We start from the raw sequence: 20,203 nt of genomic DNA, 5'->3' as shown, positions 1-20,203 counted from the left end.
TCTAAACATTTTGTAGAAGTATAGTGACAACAAGGATGTTTTATGTTTCATGGTGATCTATTTTTTTTTCTACTGTCATCGGTATATGATTTGAATGGTAACTTTCTGTACTGGAAGGTATTACTCTATTACACTAGGCTCAAGGGTATTAACGTTTGAGGGTGACAATAGCGTGACAGAATGGCGAAAATTCTACATGATGAAGGTGAATTGGTAATAACATTTGTATGTAGGTTTTACGTTTTTTTTCTTTGCTTGTTTTGTTTGTAATTGTGTGCTTGAGAAGAACAAATGTAAATGTAACTGTTTCTCAAAGAGCTGGGTGATGGAGCAATTTGGGGTTTTTTTTTCTTCTCTGTATGAAATGCTTTTGTTTCCAGGATCAAAATCTTCAAGATAACTGAGGGCTTTGTGTGGGTGACGGACTGACGGACTGATATTCATTCTGTGACTCTCTCTGCGCCGTAACCTCTTCCTTACCATCTCTACTTAACAGTCACACAAATACACTCTGACACAGAGGCAGTCAGGCCCCGACAGGGACAGACAGCACTGTGCCCAAGAAGTGACTCCGTCTACCAATCAAGTGGTAAGTGAGTAAAGACATGTACACTTTCTGCTACTCTGCCCATTCACCTTCCTTGATATTTTTCTTTTAAATTATAGTATGAGATCAATTGGAAGATAACTGAGTTTAGACATTGCTATCAGCTCTTAGATGCTTCCGTTGTTTTCTGTGTGTTTTATTGCTTGCTTACATGAGTGGATTGGTTCGTTTCAAAACCAGTTTAGGCCTACGTGTAAAAGGTTTCAGAATCTACCCTTCTTTTGTGCAGTCTGTACAATGCATTTCATGCCGAATTATTTGCATACGTTACACTCATTTCCATATTTCTATATACTAGATTTTATATTTTAAAGAGAAATGCATTATTCACTTTAACGATTAACATGGAGCCGTACACAGAGTATATTTATTTCAGAGGTTCACTAAAACCAAAAGCATTAAATCAGCTCTCATATATATATCAATGTTTTCTATGAACTAATAGTTATGCTACAATGTTGAATTGTACTTTTATTTTAATGGTATTTTTCCTAACGTCTACAGGAAAATGTTCAACTGTAGTGTTAATGCTTAAAAGGGTTTAAAGGTTGGAATAACAATCGGCTCGTTGACATATTTTCTTTTTTATATAAAAAAGACAGACCTGCTTGCTGAATTCTTTGTTGGTTCTTGATTGTCATCGCCATATTGACCTACGCACAACACACAGCTGCAACAATTTCTGGTACAAGTTTGTTTTGTGGAAAATTGAATTGACCCAAATGTTTAAGAGATACTGGCAAATCAAATAGCACAAAAATATTGATTAAATCATAATATCAGACGGAATCACATATGCCTGATGAGTGCCTGCCTATTTCGGAGCGAAAGCAATACTGAGTAGGCATATAAATGACGTTCGCCAGGAGATCTGTTTCATTAAACATGCAGCAAATCTTAGATGCAATGCAAAAGCTTCGTTCTGTTGTCTGTGTGTAGTTACAATGACTCTGTGCACTTGTTTTTGCACATAACGTTGTAAAAATACATTGCTAATATGGCAAAGTGTACTTCATCTAAAACGTCTTCCCGTTTTGCCGCCCTGGTTTAACGGAGTCGTTCCGAAACAAGAAAGTCGTCTTTTCACACTCTCTTTCTGCATGTATCAGTACCAGTAACAGCAGGCTTAAATTTCGTAAAGAAGGTAATTTGTTGAATTGTAATATCGTGTAAATGTTTTCAGTGTGAGGATGAACTCTGTAGCGTTAATGTAGACCTACTGTAGGCCTTCTTCTGGAGCATCTTCTTGTTCTAATCCACATATCTGACATTTTAGTCTTTTTTTATCATGCACTACTAATACTATTTTTCAGATGCTTATTGTTACCAACAGTAAAAGCAGTTCTGTAGATGATGTCAGATGTAGGCCTATCTGCAACCATAATAACAACCATTGTTTTGTTGGAAACAGTTTGGACTCTATCATCCACCTGCGCAGATACGCTGAACAAATTTCATTTGAATTGACTATTTTGAGTCTGACATTCTAGGTGTCTCTTGTATGGCTAACATAAATAAAACATGACAAAATCAGATACATGTACTTGGCCAGTAATATATTGATCAGGAATCACAAGCAGTCATAAATAAATGCAATGGAATGAGATACAACAGGATTTTTAGTTACTCTATGTCTCTATATTAGTCTCTTACTCTGTGTAATAGGAATGTGTCCGATCTCTCATGAAGCAATTCTGTCTAGTACAAAACTAGTGAAGAGTTCGCGACAGCGTCAGTATTGCATAGGCTTGGGCCGAGGCCCTGAGTAATCAGTGGATTGTAAACATAGCTGATGTTGGTGGAATGAAAACAGCAGGAAAGATGATGGAACTGCAAGTTGTGAGATAGACCCATTATCTGCTATGGGACTCAACAAGCTCAGAGAGCGGATCCTTTGACTTACAGTCTATAGACTATAAAGCATCTTTGAAGTAGGCCGTTTGTAGTTCTGTATTCACACATATTCCTACATGAGAGGATGTCGGCAGCAGCCATAGTTATATATCAATCATTACATTGTCATGGCTCTTCTGTGGTTGTTTTCCTATAGTTAGTCATCAAAAATGGCTTTCTGTAACATTTAGAGCTCTTTATTAATGTTAAAATATTTTGGGTAATCCCAGAATGGTGTAAACTTTTATTAATTTTGTAGTGAACTGATATATTTTCTAAAATATTTGCTTTTTACTTCTATAGCAGCTATTTCAAAGTCCAATGTGTATTTGTGCTTCTTGCCTGAAACCTTACAATGAACTCCTGTGTACAGAAGGATATGGTTCTCTTCCACACATGCACATATGATGCAATTTTTGAATTACTGGGAACTACAATCAAGGGAATTTACGAAATATTTCAGTAGATCATCACAGCATCGCAGCAAAGTGTGCTTGCGTTTTAGTTAACATTCATGCACGGCAAAGTGTAACCAGTAATTGCTCTTATATTGGGAGGCTGGATTCCAAGGCTTCCAGTGATACAAAATGAATAACTAAAGCCGACCCCAGCTAGATTACTAGGATTTACCAGGATTCCAGTTCTCACAAAAAAGAATTAAGAAACATGTCATACTGCAATAGTGCCAGAATATACATATTCTCTATAACTGAATCATACCTGTTTGCATATGTGCAATGAGGTGTGCAAATAACAAATATATTTGGTTCCACAGAGTTAATAAAGCGGCAAAAAAAATATTTTGGGGGGCAGCGTAGGGTTTCTGTCTTTTGTTTCGCATCTGGTTTTATGTATTGCGTGACTTATCAGTCTTTAACTGTACTAAGTGTAGAAATACTAAAAATATTAAATCACTCAGTAATTAAGCAAATGTTGTGCAAATATGCAAAGAATATTCCTATAGTAGAATGGCATGAAATTTTTTCAGAAGTGATCTAGATCTGTTTGGGTTTACATTACTAACATGGCAAGAACGCGATGAAAATCTTTACTAATATACCATAGTATATACTGTAAATGGAGAGTAATGGCTTGTAATTTGTTGATTTACTGACACTTTTACAAAATGCCTCATTGCATGCTTTACTGGATCGAGTCAGGTCCCCGCGAAGTTCCCAGCTCAAGGATATGACAGAAGGATGCGTCTTACTTCAAGAACTGGCAAGTCACAATACAAGGCAGTCACAATTTAATTTCTTCCCATAAAATCATTAGTCACATATTAATTACACCACCATAAGATCATTATTTTCTGTAAAATCATGAAACTGAATATGAATAAGAGGTCTGTATCTTTTGCATCCATATGATGACAATATTTGGTGACAGTTTTCTAGATGAAGGTGTATTTGGAAATGAAATGTGTTGCTCAAAATGCTACAGTTGTTAATATTAATAGCTTGCATGAAAATTCTGGAAATTCATGGTGTAATTCCAGTAAACACTATAATATAGTACAGTAACGTAGCTATAAAGTTCATGCAAATGTCAGCTCATAATCGAAAACATCACACCACCATTCTTCAAGTACATAAATATACAGTACTATGGCAATATCTTAGGCAGTCAAAGGAAATTACGCTTTAATGGTATTACTGTCACATTGTGTTGTAATGATATCATGTTTGTCAAAGTGCGTTAGCCTACCCATTTAAAAAACCTCCCAGTATTTACAGTAATCATCCAGTATACCCACGTATTTGTTGACCCGACCACTAGCGTACAACATGAATCTACTTAATACTTTATCAAGTAAATTATAAAATTAAGTTGATAAATTAATTGAGAATTTCAAGGTGGTGAAATTTAACAAATAGTTAAATTTAACAAATAGTTAAATAAAATAAGGCTGGGCGCCTCCTAGAAGAATTTTTCTAGCCACCCAGCAAGATATCAATAACTTTTTCTGTAGAAGAGAAGAAATTCTGTTCAGTTTGTTTTAGCTGTGCTACTGTTCATTTGCATACGTTTTAATCAGATTGTGTTTTCTTCTAAGCAAATATAGACTTGCTATTTTTCTTTGTTGGCTTAAGACTTTTGCTCAGTACTTTATGTGTTCAACAGAGGACAATATTTAATTAAAAAAACAGTTCCATTCACATTATATTGAAATTACTATATTGGAAACATAAGAGATGGTACAGATGTCAATCACCACAGGCTTGTCATACTGTGTAGATTTATAGAACCCTGGGTGAGGGATACTATGAGTAGCTAATATAAAAATGCTAATGAAATGTGTGGTCGTACATGGACAACAATTCATAGAAACAAATTGTCTTGTTAGGTATCTTTGAGTTAGTCCGAAATTATGTTCAAAAGTCCCACTTTGAAGGTTATCGTTTTACATACTTTCTGGATATCACGCTGAACAAGTCTATGAATACGTTTCGACAAATTTAGCATAGTCTCTCATCCAGAGGCGTAGCTAGAAATTCTGGGCCCCTTGACAAAATGTCACCTTGGTCCGCCCCACCAGCATTCTGCTACAGCCTCATTTGCTCCAGTGATGACCTTACTCTCAGTTTCAGCGCTACACTTGACTGATTCGGCACGTTTGGATCGATCCATTCGTTAGTCGGGGAATGGTACGTTGCGCTCCTCGAACATTCATACATTGTTACGGCATTCTCCGTTGCTTGATATTCATGCTAATGGTTGTGCATTATTTCTAAGTCTAAATAGTTAAGACTTACATTATATAACTGTATATTTTTATGGATTCAAAGGTTGCTGTAAAGAGCCGGGCCCCCTAAATCTGCCAGGGTATCCATGTCCATAATGCACCCCTGCACACATCCCTGATACTCCAAGTCTCAGACGAGTGAAGCTTACACACGATTAAAGCAAGGATATGAGCGTATGTGACAGATATGTTTGTTCACGTTCTGTTTCTGCGTTGTGTTGAGAATAATGTGCCCCCCCCAGCCACCCTTGAGTTTCTCTGCTTTTATCGCTCTCTGAATTCAAAGGAATGAAAGGAAACTCAGACATGGAGCGAGTCAGACACATAGAGCTTCTCTGGACAGAAAGGGCAATGCATCTAGGTAATGAATCTATCCACGCCACTACCCTCAGACCCTCACCACTGCACCCCGGATCAGCAGAAGCCAGAAAAAAGATCCAAGCACATGGAGAAATTCAGAGGGACACTGTTAACCCTTTTACACATGAAAATGCCTGACTGCGCGTTTGCGGAGTGCTCAGTTAAAGATGAGAATCGTTTGGTTGGTGATGGGTCGGATTTGTATGTCGGGCACTTTGAGCGTTATAGTGTGAAGCCTCCATACCCTCTTTCGTCTCATTTTCACAATGGGCCTTATTATGGTTAATAAGATCATTCAAACCTGTTTTCCTGCTGCCTCACTCCCACACTTTTTGTCAGTCTCAATTTTCTGAACAGTGACGTTGTCATTGAAAGATTATTCGGTTGCGCTGGTTAATACCCCAAAATCCCCCGTACCCCATTTTCCATCCAGCGGCCGTCTTTGTGGTAGCGCTTGGCGCTGACAGTTGCTAATGCCTTTCCCCTTATCTCTCCTGCTCTGACACCCCTCCCCATCTTCACTACAGTGATGAGAGTGAAAAAGTGGTGGAAAAGGAAAGAAAAAAAGTCCAGAGACTGATCTGGTGCCTTCCCCCTCCCCTGGGTTCTGTCTCTCGTTCTCGTGTTCTGATGTTGATATGATGAAGAACCAGAAAACTATGTATCCTCCTCCACACTACTACTACCTTTGCTCGCCTACCTGCGTTCGTCCTGCTCCTCCTATGGGTGCTCCTCCTCACTCGCATGTGTTCTAGATCAGCGTTTCCCAACCCGGTCCTCGGGGACTTCCAGATAGTCCACGTTTTTGCAAAAATGTGGCCTGTCTGGAAGGGAGCTGGGAGGGAACGAAAAGGTGGACTGTCTGGGGTCCCCGAGGACCGGGTTGGGAAACACTGTTGGAGAGAAAGCTAGTGGAACGATTACCATCTTACCATCACATCTTGGTCCCATCCACTACCATCAATCCAACCAGTCAGGATTTAGAGAAAGAAGTTATAAGGGGGGGTGCAATAGTTCCAATATTAACAGATTAATATTAGAATTGAATTTAGAGATCAGTGGTCATTGTTGACACACCACAACAAAATGTGTTCTCTGCATTTAACCCATATGTGACATAGCAAGGGGCAGCTAATTCAGTGCCCAGGGAGCAGTGCTTGGGGGCGGTACCTTGCTCAGGGTACCTCAGTGGCGCCTTGCTGGTCGGGGATTCGTAGCAGCAATCTTTCAATCACAAGTTCGCTTCCCTAACCATTAAGCCACCACTGCCCACAAATTGCACTACAACTATTAATTTTGCCACATGGATGGATGAATGGATGGATGAATGGATGGATGAATGAACTACTCCTACAATGCCAGCGCGGACTGATTGACTTAAATCACTACTATGTATGTTAGAATTTGCTTGATAAGGATAATTGTAGAATGTTTTATCAACACAAAATATCTGGACAGCTTCAGTAAGGTCCAGGGTTATGGTTAGTGCTGATCTTTGTTCTGCTATTGTTTTTCCCAGTCATATTCAAATAAATATACTTCTTGGTGTATTGTTTTTACAAAAGTTATTCTTAATATGGACTGCAGTGCAATATTTATGAATTATTGTAAATGTTACTGAAATATTATGAAATGAATCTGATAAAGGAAGAAAAAACAGTAATGTGAAAATAAAGATGCCGCCATACTGTTAAAAGAGAGTCTTGGTTGAAGATTAGATGGCACAGTAGATTGAGGTTCCAGAGTTTGGAGGTTTTCCTGGTTGACTTTTGCACTGTTTTGCCAGTTCTGGGTCATGTTCCTGTCAGGTGACTAAATACGACCAGATATGGTAGCTCCAGTGAGCCTGGCACTCACACAGATAAGAGCCACTGTAAAAAAGGCCCACATGCCAGCAACAGAATATGCGTACTGCGTGCATTGTGGCAAACACGCGGGCTATACGATAAACATGCATTTATGAAAAACTGTGATACACATATAAAGATTTACTTAAAAACCTGTAGAAGTGACATAAACATCTTCACATACTGCAGACCACAGGCACTGTGAGTCATTCACCACTCGAGATTTTGGCTCTTGTAAACAATACATTGAGAAATACCACACCAAGAGAAATAAATGCACTCAGATGCACTCACGCTCTCACACACACACACACACACATCCGCACAAGCACACATGCGCGCTTGAGCACAGGTGCTCTCAGGGATATGTGTCATGTTAAATTTCATATCTGCTCTATATGTTGCTGTGTCTGACTGCCTGGCCCTGGACCAATGGGTTTTGGCTCCACTACTTTTGACATGGTAGAAGAGAAAGGAATGAAACAGACGAAACAATGGCAAACGGTAAGATGGAAGGGGAGAATATAGGAGAGAGAGAAGAGCCTCATACCAGGCAAAAAGCTCAGGTGCTACTTGGCGCTTGACTACAACAAAATGCTGCGGCTTGTTTTATGATACAAGATCATAAAGATATAACTTTTCAGATATACAAAGCAGCTTAATGGTAGCCAATGGAAAAGAAATTACTAGTGTGACAGCCCTGTGGTAATGTTGCCTTTATTACCGATAGAAACTTTGGTGTTGCGTAACATAAGGGTTTGCTATCCAGCAAAGTGAGCACGAGAAACTGGTCTGTCAATACCAGCCCACACTATAATTTTCAATGTGTGTTATTCACCAGGCTAGTCAGATTATTCTGCTGTATATGTTTAGTGAGTAAATAATTTCCTGGATAGTCTAGTTGGTTTTTCCTATGCATACTTTTACACCTGTTTCACACAAAACATCTCAATGGACGTTCATTTGGAGCGGTAGTTTTGAGTCGATGGTGAGACCTTTTGGTCTCAGTTGGGGCTGGTGCACCGGTAGGAGGAATCCCTCCTCAGCTTTCCCACCGTGTGGTTTTACCAACAGGTTTCCTGAAGCTGGGTTTGAGGCTCTGTGGTTGACAGTTCATACTTTCCTTCGCCTGTCTTTAAGTAATAGTGTCTCAGGGCTCAGGGGCCCAAGGTGCAGGAAACTGTGAGATGTGGCAGCGATCCACCTCGCCTTTTCACCTTTTCCCTTTCGATGTTACTTTGTAGTTAATTTGTAGTTGCTTAGTGGGTTCGTTTATTCATTTCTACTATTTTTACTTCTAATACTTTTAGTAAAATATTCATTTATCCAGCAGGATATATATTTTTGGGGCAGCGATTCATTATTCATCCTGTTCAAAATGTTCCACCACACATCTTGAACTAGTAAACATTCGTAATTCACGGGTTCAGTTAATGATTTATTATGCTGCCATACTAGATAGTGCTTTCTCAGTCTCCTAATTCACATTCAATAATTAAAAAAAAATTCATAGTGTATTAATGGGGATGGAGGAAGAAGGTAGCCTTACCAGTGTTTCCTCTGCTAGTCAAATTGCTATAGCAATAAGAGGCAAAGAAGAGAGGCAGGAGCAAAGGAGATCTGTCATAAATTGTTTGCCCCAGGATGTGGTCTCTGTTTGGGGGAGATGGGGGGGGATGGGAAGGTGAGATGATCTCTATGACAACTGAGAATTTATGTTTTGATCCCCCACACCTGTTGCCGAATAAAGTGTGTGTCACTTTGGGTGTTTGTCAACGCGCAATGGGGGAATAGGGGTGGGTCTGAGTGTCAGCGCATACACGTTTCAGAGAGGTCTAGAGGGACCAGTTGACTAGTTTGCTGTAGTTATATCATTAAGATGGATGAAAAATAAGGGAAATCAGAGAGGCTGCATCCTAGAAGATGGGAAATGGAGGGATGAGTAGAAGATGAAGACAAGAAAAAGATAGGTGAGAGATAGTGGAGGATGAGACAGACTGAGAGTAGCAAATAGGTGAAAAAAATGAAGGAACTGAAGACAAAAAGGTAAGAAGAGAAGAAAAGGTAAAAAATGACTAATCATTGTGTTAAGGAAAATGGAGGCATGGGTGGCAACAAGCTATTACAACCTCAACCTCAAGAACTTATGAACTACGGTATTCAGTCATCCCTATTACCTCTCTGCGTGTGAGTCAGAATGTGCGCTGGCCTATTTACATGAGAAAGAGAAAGAAAAAGAGGAGTACATGAGATAAGGATAGAGTGAAACAATGTTCATTTGCAGGCGTTAGCATCACCTTCATGCAACGGAGTAGTTACTCAATACGAACCGAATGGAAGTCACAGCGTGTGTTTAAGCGTACGCATCATACTGAAAATATGTTTGTTTTGAGCTGGCTGGCTCTATTTTGCATTTTGTAATTCCTCTGTAGACTCTACTGAACGTAGTCGCTGCTCTAGAAAAACAAAAAAGACGCATTGGCAAAAAGGTCCAGGTGTTAAACAGGCAGAGTTGTTGGCAGACGCAGATCGCAGGGAACTGAGAGACACAACAGCAGGATACACTTAGCAAGAGTGATGTTTGGGGGGGTTTAGTGAATACTGGCACATATCGAAATACTTGGACAGTTTATTTATACAGTACAATTCATATGCAAGGCAATTCAAAGTGTTCTACAAAGGTAGAGGAATGCATTTAAATAAAATACATTAAAATCACATTTAAAACCCTGTAATAATAATAATAATAAGAAGAAGAAGATAAATGCCAAACAAACAAATATTTAACCAAAAAAAAGTCTGTAGTGACATTGTCTGACTAAACTAATTTAATTTATGGAAAAGCTGCAGCAACAAATATTAAACAAAATGGATTTCGCTGACTTGAGACAGATCAAAAAATACAGCTGGACCAGGCATGTAAAGAATCCATAATGCGTTACCATCACTTCCAGTGACTAATGTGCAGCCCATTGTCGGAGTAATAGATGACAAAGACTGGGTATTCTGTATGACAGACTGCTCGAATGAAATACTGGATAATTTTATTAGCCTAATATAATATACACATGGATTAAACTGCAGATAATAATGCTTGGTATATGTATGGTATATCATTTTAGCTGAGTTTCCGACAGCGCATAAACTTTTAGGTGTACAGCAGATAAATGATCTCACTCTGTGTCATATAAACCTGTGTAGCAAAAAAAACTGTAGCAATTTCAGTAAATTTAGTCAGAAGTGTGTGTGCAGCAGACACTGACAAGCGCAAGGAAACACAGGTGGAATCCTCACTTTTTAAAATGCAATTATTAATATTTTACCTCATGTCAATAGTAAAACTCGAGGCATTTCGGATTTGAAACATCAGACGAAGTTATATATTTTTAAATGAATTAGATTAATTTTATGGAAACCGGCCCACCATGTCTGATTTTCACAAGTTCGCAATAACTTTGTAGGGATCCCATGATGATTATATATTCTGTACAAATGCACAATGCCCACACATGAAAGTATCCAACAAACTTAAGAATACTACAAGGACAAGAACAGATCAAATAAAATTGAATTCAATGTGGCTTAAAGACAATATTCTGCAATATTCTGCAGAATGTAATTTCGTAACACAGTATTTTTGTTGAGTGCAGTGACAGTGTCCTAGAATGGGTAAAGCATCTTAATGAAATTTATTCTGAGTAGATTTTGTTTCATGAGATATTGTGTTGTGTTCTGTTATATGCTGAAAATGATAATAAGGTCTGTTTATGACTATAAATTTGAGTTAAAGTGAAGTAGGACTTTTATATACAAGAGTTGCCATTATCATTATCTTAAGTGTGTGTCATAGATTTTAAACATACAGTAGCAGTCAAAAGTTCCGACACGACAGGACGCCTTCAAAGGAAAGTGATAGTGTCACATCACATGAGCACCAGACCTATAGACAGTAGGAATGGTTTTGGAGGAGTTTGACCTGAGAGTGAAGGAAAAGCGGCCAATGAGAGCTCAGCATTTGTGTAAAACCTTTGACTGGTATTGTATATTGTGTTTTATGGACAGAACACTGTACACTGTATTGGGGGCGGTACATGACTCAGCAGCTTTACACTCTGTGCTCATGATGTGAAGGTTGCTAGTTCACATCCTCTGGTCAGCAGAGTGACTTCACTGTCAGCCCCCAGAATCAGGTCCTGTTCTCCCAATTGTATGTCACTTTGAATAAACGCTTCTGCTAAACACATAAAATGTTAATGTGCTCTGGGGAAAAAATGTAGTAGGCTCACAGCCCTCTTTTGTAAATCTATAGTCACATAATCTGCCTACCCTGACCCATCTCACCTTTTCTGTTTCAGCACCATGACTGTCCTGCACGCTCTCCTCTCTCTCCACTAGAGGGCACTACCACGAGCAGTCCATTACTATGGGGGACCGCACTTTTCAGGCTCAGGATACTCCTTCGCATCAGGGACATTTCTATCCTCTGGCCAAGGGACAGAAATCTGCGCAGCATTTCTGCCATGACCCACTGGAGTCCCTGGGTCACCTGGAGAGTGTGGCAGAGGTCAGCGGTTGCCACGGCAAACTGAACAGCTGCGCGGCGAGGGGTGACGGCGAGTGCATGTCTGAGGACGGCGCCGGGCTCAGCCGCTGGATCAATCCGCCGCTCGGCCACGCGGATATGGGCGCCGTGGCTTTCGGGGACGGGCCGGATCAGGGCAAGCCGTTTCGTTCATCAGAAGACCCGTCCGAGTGGCGCTCCGCCTACCTGCACCACGGGACCTTTCAAGGGGCAGTCGGAGACTGTGAGCAGAAACTGGACTCGTTTTCGGAAGCATTCCCACGGCGAAATGCCTACTTGTTTCAAAACGGGGGCCGGGGGGTGATCTTCACCTCGGGCTGTGGAGCTGGGAAAGTGAGCAGCCCCCCAGGTGCTCCGGCCACCCCCACGCCCCCTACCACCCACCCCTCGCCCCTCGTCCTCTGCTCTCCTCCCACCTCTCTCTCGCTCCCCTCCCTCTCACCATCCAAGAATGCTCCTCAGTTCCCGACTGCGCAGACAACGCCGTCTGCGCAGCTGGATGTCACCTTCAGTTCCTCCTCATTCTCCGCGGGGCTGCAGCCTTACTACCTGTCGCATACGCACGCAGGCCACCTGCCTGGCACTGCCCTCGCTGGGAAGTGCCCTCCACTGCTCTGGCTGCAGCAGTCAGGTCACCCAGCTGGGCAGGCAGAACCTTTCCATCCACAGCACCAGGAGAAGGACTCCGACCCCTCTCTGATGTACCCGGGAGAGACACAGTTCCTGCAGAAACACTCTATACCGTCTCACCAGGACGAGTACAGCATTCCAGGTACTGGGCTCAGCTACTTCAGTGCTTAAATATGCACTCCATGGGCACTGCCAGGTTATGACTGGTTAGCTTTGCAAGTGAATGTTAAATCGGTTATGGCGGGTTGTCTTTTGTTCTAGTTAACCATCCATCTTCTAACCAATCCTGTTCAAGGGGAGGGTGGACAAAGGAGTTGATCTGAGGCAGCCCATTGGCTCAGTCCCAAATGATATGAAACTACTGTCTTGGACTTCATTTTCGCGTTTATTGTTTGTAATAATTATGCCGTGGTAGGATAACATTATAACAGCGTCATTGTGCTACTATTAATGAAAGGACCCTTTATTGCTGAGGCCGGGGTTGAATAATCTGAGCAGAGCTTAGTGTGCAGGACACATGGTGCTGAGCAATGGCTGTTATTAGAAAGCACTCGGTTAACATTCTCATATGCAGCGGCAGCTGCTTTTCAAGCCCAATGCAAAAGTGCTATTTTTGCTGTAAGGCTGCTGGTTGAGCTTTGTACACCCACCTCTCTGCTTTTCTCTTACTCAGATCACTGTAACCTTCAGACGCCTCTCAGTTCTCCACCAGAGCAGTACCCACAATCCTGTGTGTCTTTCCTGCAAGATCCTAACCCAGCGCCCCCTGCTGATAACCCGGCAGCCTGGCACCTGGTCAGTACACTTTCTACGGCAGGACTCCGTGACCTTGCTTCTGCTAAATGACGCTCTTGGCTGAACACTTAGACAGTGACGCCTGAGTGAGCAGTTAATCGACTGAAAGTGGGTCAGTTCTGACTTCTTCCTTTAGAGCTTGCAGATATTCTGCGGTCCAGCTGAGCAGCGACCTAGGCATGTAAAGATATGTATATATGATTTATATTAATCCCTGAAAATGATCAATGGCCATTAAAATGAAGTGCCCAGTATTTCAATACATTAATGATTACTACGCTTAATTATTTGTAGCTTTTGCTGGAAGTTCAATACTGAGTAACTGAGTCATTAATGGTTAAATTGAAGGGAACAAACTGCACCTGTAACAATATGCTAATCATTTTACTTTGCTTAATGTGTTAGAATTTAACTTCCATGTGTCTAGGGAATGATAGAATGTCTGAGAGTGTGACTCCTATTGTGTAATGCATTCAATCTAAGATTCAGTCACGGCTAATTAGCTGACAACTTAGCTAAAACAAAATCAACATGCAGGGTGACTTGGAGTACCAGGGTTCAGACCACCCACCAAGGACACTTTCTATTCCAGCTCATTTTAACAATTCCTGTTTATCTGCAGTCTACCCTTTGCCCCATTGTTCTTCATTTTGCTGTCCTCTGCTCCTCCCCATTATGCTATCCATCACCATCACAATCTTAATGTTTGTTTGTTGGATTTATGTTGTTTTATGTTGGGTTATTGTCTTTCAAAGTGTGTCAGCTTAGCAATTCAAACCCTCCCGTAAAGTCTCCCCAGTGTTTGCAGTAACCATCTAATACACTCAGGTATTTATTGACTCATACCGTACCATGTTTGGCTAATTGGTACCTAATTAGGTTATTTAACTAATGTTAATTAATTAATTCAGCTGGTGGTATAATTTAGCAAATACATGGAATGGTTGTGGAGAGGTTTGGGAATCAAAGCATTGATGTTCTATCCATCTAAGGAGACATCGATACATTTTTGTAGAACAGAATAAATTCCTATTACTTTTTTTTATTGTGTTACTCTTCATTTGTGTATATTCTAACATTAAACAGTTTTTTTTTCTAAGCAAATGTACACTAGGAGATAAATAGCTATTAATATGTTCTTTGATTGCCTTTTGACAAACTTTTGCCCTATACTATATACAAAATATACATATAAAATATGCTCCTTAAGGACCTTTTCCATCGCTGACAGGAGACAGCAGACAGAGGGGGGGGCCAGCCCTGTGCCCCCCTGTCCACAGCCCAGTGCTCAGTGCCGCTGCTGACCTCCCCACCAGCTGAAGGCATTAAAGTGGGGGAAGAAGCCAGGCCGTATGTGGAGTCTCAGTCCACTGCAGGCTGGTCTCAGTGCTCCCTGGACACTCAGGTACTCGTGCTCGTCATTCCCCTCCCGTCGCCTGGCTTGGGAGGCTGGCTGTGACAGTGCCTTGTGTCCCTGTCCCCTCTGTCCAACCAGAGCACGTCCCCTTGCATCTATACCGGATTCTCCTTCTCCAGCATCCTCCAGGTCGGAAGAACCCTGGAGATGGACTACGCTGGGGCACCCCCCCGCTACACCCCCAGCCCCATGCTGAATCCCCTCCGCAGGGGCTCGGGGCTCTACTGCAGCCTGCTTCCCTCCTTGCATCTCCGGCCGGGTGAGTTCCGCAAAGTCCCAGCTAGCTTGCTAGCCTGGAAGTCAGAGGGTGGGTGGTATAGTCTTCCTGGAATGACAGCCAGTAGGTTCAGTAGGAGCGACACGGTGTAATGTTGCTAGCGCTTAACCACAAATGTCACACTCTGGATGACAGGACACCAGGGAGGCTTCTGGTCTGCAAAGGAGGAAGACTCTCCACGGCTTCCGTAAGCATGTCTGCTTCTGTTGCTTCTTCTGCTGCATTGTAGCTGCTTTTCTATGCTGTCATCAGACACTATAAAACAGGCACACCATAATACCCTGAGGCCGTTGCCATCCTACACAAGCTCTGAAGTGATGGGACCTTTCCACACCAGGTCATGCACTGTGCCTTACACTCCTACCCCACCTCTTGTCGTTTCACCCTCATTTATATACCTACATGTTTCTTTGTTTGAATAATAGCAGCACATCTTATTCTGTCTCTCTGTATTTCTGTTCTAGTTATTGTTTTTTGTATCTGTGTTTTTATGTATTTTTTTTTTGTCTGGAGCAATTAAAATTGTATACCACTGCCACCACCAACACAAATTCCTTGTACTTTTCTGTACATGGAAAATAAAAGGATTCTGATTCTGACCAAGTCTTGCAATATACATGTATGCAAAGCTTTAGGCCTGTTTGCAAAGATAACCGGCTTGTTAAACAGACTATGGTTCTTGACAGTCATGTTGTCTGAACTCAAGAGACACACAAATGGAAACATGAATATAATTCACCCCTGTTACTGACAGTGCCGTGATGTGCTGGATACTCAATCGGGCTCTATTGCAAGCCCTTGTGGTCTTCAAATGAAATAACAAGTAATTGTCCACACAATTACGAACCAAGAGTTCATCAGAGCTTGTTCATTAACTATCCCATTATCCACGACAGACTTGTGCCTACAGCTTGACAATTTACTCTTGGCACTTAGACTAAGCACCTTGCGTCTCACCTGATATCTGAGTCATCATTCTTCGAGTTTAATTACCGGACTGGTGAGCAGCTCATTGCTCTTCCTGGAATCTGATGAGCCGCCGGAACCTGTCTGATTCTCCTTCAGGCATGTGAACGTGGGTCCGCAGTTCCAGGCAGAGCTGCCCCCGCTGCGGGACAGAGTTGACATTGACACCGGCCCTGCTGAAACGCCTGGAGAGACACTGCTCTGGAAACCCTGGGTAGAGCTGGAGGAGAGTGAAAACATGCAGGAACAAGGTAAAAGCTGCGCTGAATTGCAGTGGATTCATTTATCTGCCACTTTTATCCAAAAATCTTTACAGAAGAGGAAAAGGTCATAATGTATATGTGTTCCCTAGGACTTGAACCCACAACCTAATACATTGGGGTTAGTTTTTAATACTATTCTGGTAGTGTAATGAGGCAAGCACTTAGAAAATATGCAATGCTGGCATGTTTGAAAATGGTGCCTCATCTGTGTACAGTACAGCATGCGAACCTGTCTCACTGTATTACCCTCCTGTTTATCAGTGGAGATTTTTTTGGACCTGTGCAGTTCCAGTGCTGTGCCAGGAGGTGGCACTAACTTAGAGCTTGCCTTGCACTGCCTCTCCCAATGTCAGGGTAATACTATGGTAAGAAAACAATTTCCCGCTAACAGCTCTCTGTTCATTTGCTTAACGCTTACCAAGTCACTTGAGTATCCATTTATTTTAGCTTGCATCTTGTAGAATGCACTCAATGTATACTTTAATTATGTGTCTGTATTGCTTATTACCTCTATTTCCCATATTTATTTTAGCATATGTGCTTTTTTCAATAACCCAAGACTCCTTTAATTTTTTACTTATGAAATTGCAATTTTCTCTCACCGTTGTACTAATAATATCCAGGTACTTCTTGAGATATAGTTTCTCTCTCCCTGTCTCCCTGTTCTCTTTGTTTTTCATTTAGGCTGCTGTGGAGATGCTATTATTGTCTACCCCTTCACTGTCAGGAGACTACCATTACTGTGGTAAACACAGCCTATAGCCTTCTGTCATTCACCTCTTATTTCTCCATTAATCCTTTCAACCTTTCACTTGTACAATCTTGTAATGAGTGTTAGCTACGGAACAGTTACTAAAACCGCCATTGGGACTATCATGACTTGAAATTCTGTCCCTGTTCTTCTTGGATACTGTGTACTTTAGACAATACATCAGATTTAATTAAGAGTCAAGATCCAATTTTGATATTTTCCTGAAAATCAATGTTATTTGCCAGATAAGAAGTGAGGAACAAGGATTACAATGTTGTAAACTGATAATGGCTTAGCCCATCATCCAGGCCTAATACAGGGTAATATTTAAAGGCTGAATATCAGTGTTATGGCAGGGCAATGGGAAGAGTTAATGTTACTGAATAAGGTTTTTGAGTAATTTTTTTTTTAGTTTATTTAAAAGAACTAAATAAATAAAACATGATTGAACTGCTGGAACCTAAGAAAACTGCTTTGCTGTGCTCCTGTAATCCTGCTGTCCTCCATACCAGGCAGCGACGTCTGGATGCTGAGTGAGCGACGACTGTTTAATAAAGCATTCGCCATCTACAGTAAGGACTTCAACCTGATACATAATATGGTAATTTCCCTTTTCTTTAGACTTTATAAGCTAGGTTTGAAATGGTGGCATACACATCACTGCTTGCTCAACTTTTTTACTTTCTTTGCAGAACATAATTTATATTTGCATCATTATATTTAATTGCAAACATTATATTACTCAGACTCGGACGATCTTAAGAGCCAGTGACGTATACAACCTCATATAACGTTCAGCCATGTATGAACATGATGTGTCAGGTGAAGACCAAGCGTGTGTCCCAATGTGTGGAGTTCTACTACCTCTCCAAGAAGCTTCCGGAACAGCAGAAGAAACAGAGGGAGAGGGAGAGAGGGGCAGAGGGAGATATGAGCGGCACGGCGGACAGCGGTGTAAGTTTAAATAATCGGTTTCGCGTTCGTGGCTAATGCTAATGCCGTGTGTGGAATCACGTTTCTCAATGAGAATTTCAATGAGAACCGCCTCCATCTTCATGCAGAGCCTTGGATTCTGGTAGCTACAACCTGTCAGACTTGGCCTCACACAGCACAGCATGCTCAGCCATAAATCACTTCGAATTGCTTTGTAAACAGATTTACTGGCCAAGTAACTGGCTGCTCTTGTTTCATGAGACCATTTGTGTAAAGCATAAAGAATGTCGTTTGGCCCAGAGCTTGAAGGTCATGCTTTTGGACCATTAACAGGCATTACCGATCTCAGAGTCAATCCTCCGACCCCCGGTGATGGATGGCACAGTCTCCAGCAATGCCCTGGCCACCAGCTTTCCCTGTAAACAGTGTGGAAAGTAAGTTTGATCATCTGCGTTTCGCTGTTTAGATGATGCTTACCGAAATCATCATACCAGCAATCTAAGTATCAGATAAAGAGAGAACAATATCAAACAATAAATAGTAATTGTGAGGGTATTGTAAACAGTAATGTGCAATAATGTAGTGTAAGCATTAAATCAATCAGCTGATATGTGATGTGACGCAGCAGAGGATGTTATAGATAGCATAAGGTGATGTTTCTCTCTCCTCCCCCCAGAATGTTTTATAAAATAAAAAGCCGTAACGCCCACATGAAGATCCACAGGCAGCAGCAAGATGACTGGAGGGAGCGGGACCAGAACACGGTGTTCGCCCAGAACCTCACGCAGGCGCGGCTGGCTTTCCTGCAGAGCCCGAACAGCCACGTCGGCGGCATTAGCAGCCCCAACCTCAGCTCCTCTGGGGTCCCCCTCTTTGGCCCTCCACACCCAGTGTGGGACCCCTTTGATCTGACCTCCGATTCCAGCACCTTCTATTATGACTCAGAGGGGAAAGTGATGCTGGGTATGACAGGGGGGGCTAAGGGACAGATTCGCTGGGAATGACCACCCTTTGGTACAGACGCCCTAAGGGATGCATATCAATGCATGTTCATAACAGTATTTTCTCAGTTTAGGGCAGATTCTGTGGCTCAGCCGCTCCAGACTGCACAGTTAAAGAAGTAGTATATGAAATATGTGAGCTTTCAGAATCTATGAAATACCATAAATTATGTATTATCTGTGCTGTAGAAAAGGTAGGGAATAACAAATACAGCACAAATACTGCAAAGTGAACAGTGCCTGAAATAGCAATCTATCATTTGTAAGAACAATCCATCCTTCTCAGAAATTAATTACTATTATTTTAGTAGAGCAGCTTTAGACCCAAGGTAAAGGTAAAGATTTAGATGTCCAGAGTGGTCAACTCTCATTGAATTCTTATTATTATGTTCAGTATCTACATTATTTATTATAATGTTTGTAACGGATGGCTTTAAATAATTTTGGTATTTCCATTGTCGTTATGTTCTATTGACTGGCAGCTTTAAATGGCACAAGCCTTTTGTATATAGCAACATTTTTAAACATTTACTTTGTATTTTTTGTTAAAATGCCAACTGGTTGGTGGAAAAAAGAAACTTTTTAAGAAACTTTTGTTCGTTGTTACATAACTGTGATAAGAAAAACCATGTACAGTCTAGAATACTAGAGGTTGTATTTTACCTTAAACATGACATCCTGAGAACATGTATTTTCTTGATACCTGTAGAAAAAAAATATTTATTTTAAATTTTGATACATATTACGAAAAGAATTATTCATTAAATGTTCTATCCCAACAATTATGATATTTGTGTTGCCACTGAAAAATGTATGAGTAACACTGTACACGCACAATAGAGTACTACAATGAGATTAAAATGTATTCCAAATTTCTGCGTCAAGAATAATAGGCCACACATCTCCGGTCCACCAATCATCTTCCGAGTAATAGCCACAGCATCTGCCGTAACAGCACTGGAGTGGATGAAGCGTTACTTGCAACAGTTTTGCAGAAACCGGAGAGCCAATGAACCAGGTGCCGGGACGCTCCCCACCAACCATCTCCCCTCCCCTCCTGAAATCCCTGCCCGGCGAGGCTCGCTCAGCCCCGGCCTTGACTGAAAGTCGTATTACCCTATTCGAGTCACAATCG

The 20,203-nt window shown here is 41.4% G+C and overlaps 1 protein-coding gene and 1 long non-coding RNA gene across 4 annotated transcripts; one reads left to right on the top strand and one right to left on the bottom strand.

Annotated features, from left to right (window-relative positions):
* The first annotated feature begins 494 nt into the window (after positions 1 to 494).
* Positions 495 to 19,850, top strand: LOC111834959 (uncharacterized). 3 transcript variants are annotated; one of them, XM_072717428.1, is made up of 13 exons: positions 495 to 589; positions 11,809 to 12,807; positions 13,339 to 13,460; positions 14,692 to 14,865; positions 14,956 to 15,136; positions 15,290 to 15,341; positions 16,220 to 16,371; positions 16,645 to 16,748; positions 17,068 to 17,128; positions 17,647 to 17,735; positions 17,957 to 18,088; positions 18,401 to 18,501; positions 18,744 to 19,850. In XM_072717428.1, exons 2-13 carry the CDS (start codon positions 11,877 to 11,879, stop codon positions 19,069 to 19,071), a joined length of 2,427 nt encoding a protein of 808 aa, XP_072573529.1. In that variant the 5' UTR covers positions 495 to 589; positions 11,809 to 11,876; the 3' UTR covers positions 19,072 to 19,850. The 3 variants fall into 3 exon arrangements, with proteins under 3 accessions (XP_072573529.1, XP_023650589.2, XP_072573530.1); XM_023794821.2 differs by lacking the exon at positions 495 to 589 and adding an exon at positions 7,834 to 7,957; XM_072717429.1 differs by lacking the exon at positions 495 to 589 and adding an exon at positions 9,436 to 9,499.
* On the bottom strand, positions 16,211 to 20,097 carry LOC140593315 (uncharacterized). The gene is made up of 4 exons (XR_011993590.1): positions 19,904 to 20,097; positions 19,732 to 19,771; positions 18,408 to 18,483; positions 16,211 to 16,340 (listed from the first exon to the last, which is right to left on the bottom strand). It is a non-coding gene; the product is annotated as an uncharacterized lncRNA (long non-coding RNA).
* Positions 20,098 to 20,203: the final 106 nt, after the last annotated feature.

Source organism: Paramormyrops kingsleyae, chromosome 10 (genome assembly GCF_048594095.1).
Source record: "Paramormyrops kingsleyae isolate MSU_618 chromosome 10, PKINGS_0.4, whole genome shotgun sequence".
Taxonomy (NCBI): domain Eukaryota; kingdom Metazoa; phylum Chordata; class Actinopteri; order Osteoglossiformes; family Mormyridae; genus Paramormyrops; species Paramormyrops kingsleyae.
Note: the sequence above shows the minus strand (reverse complement) of the source record. Positions and strands in the feature narration are given on the sequence as shown.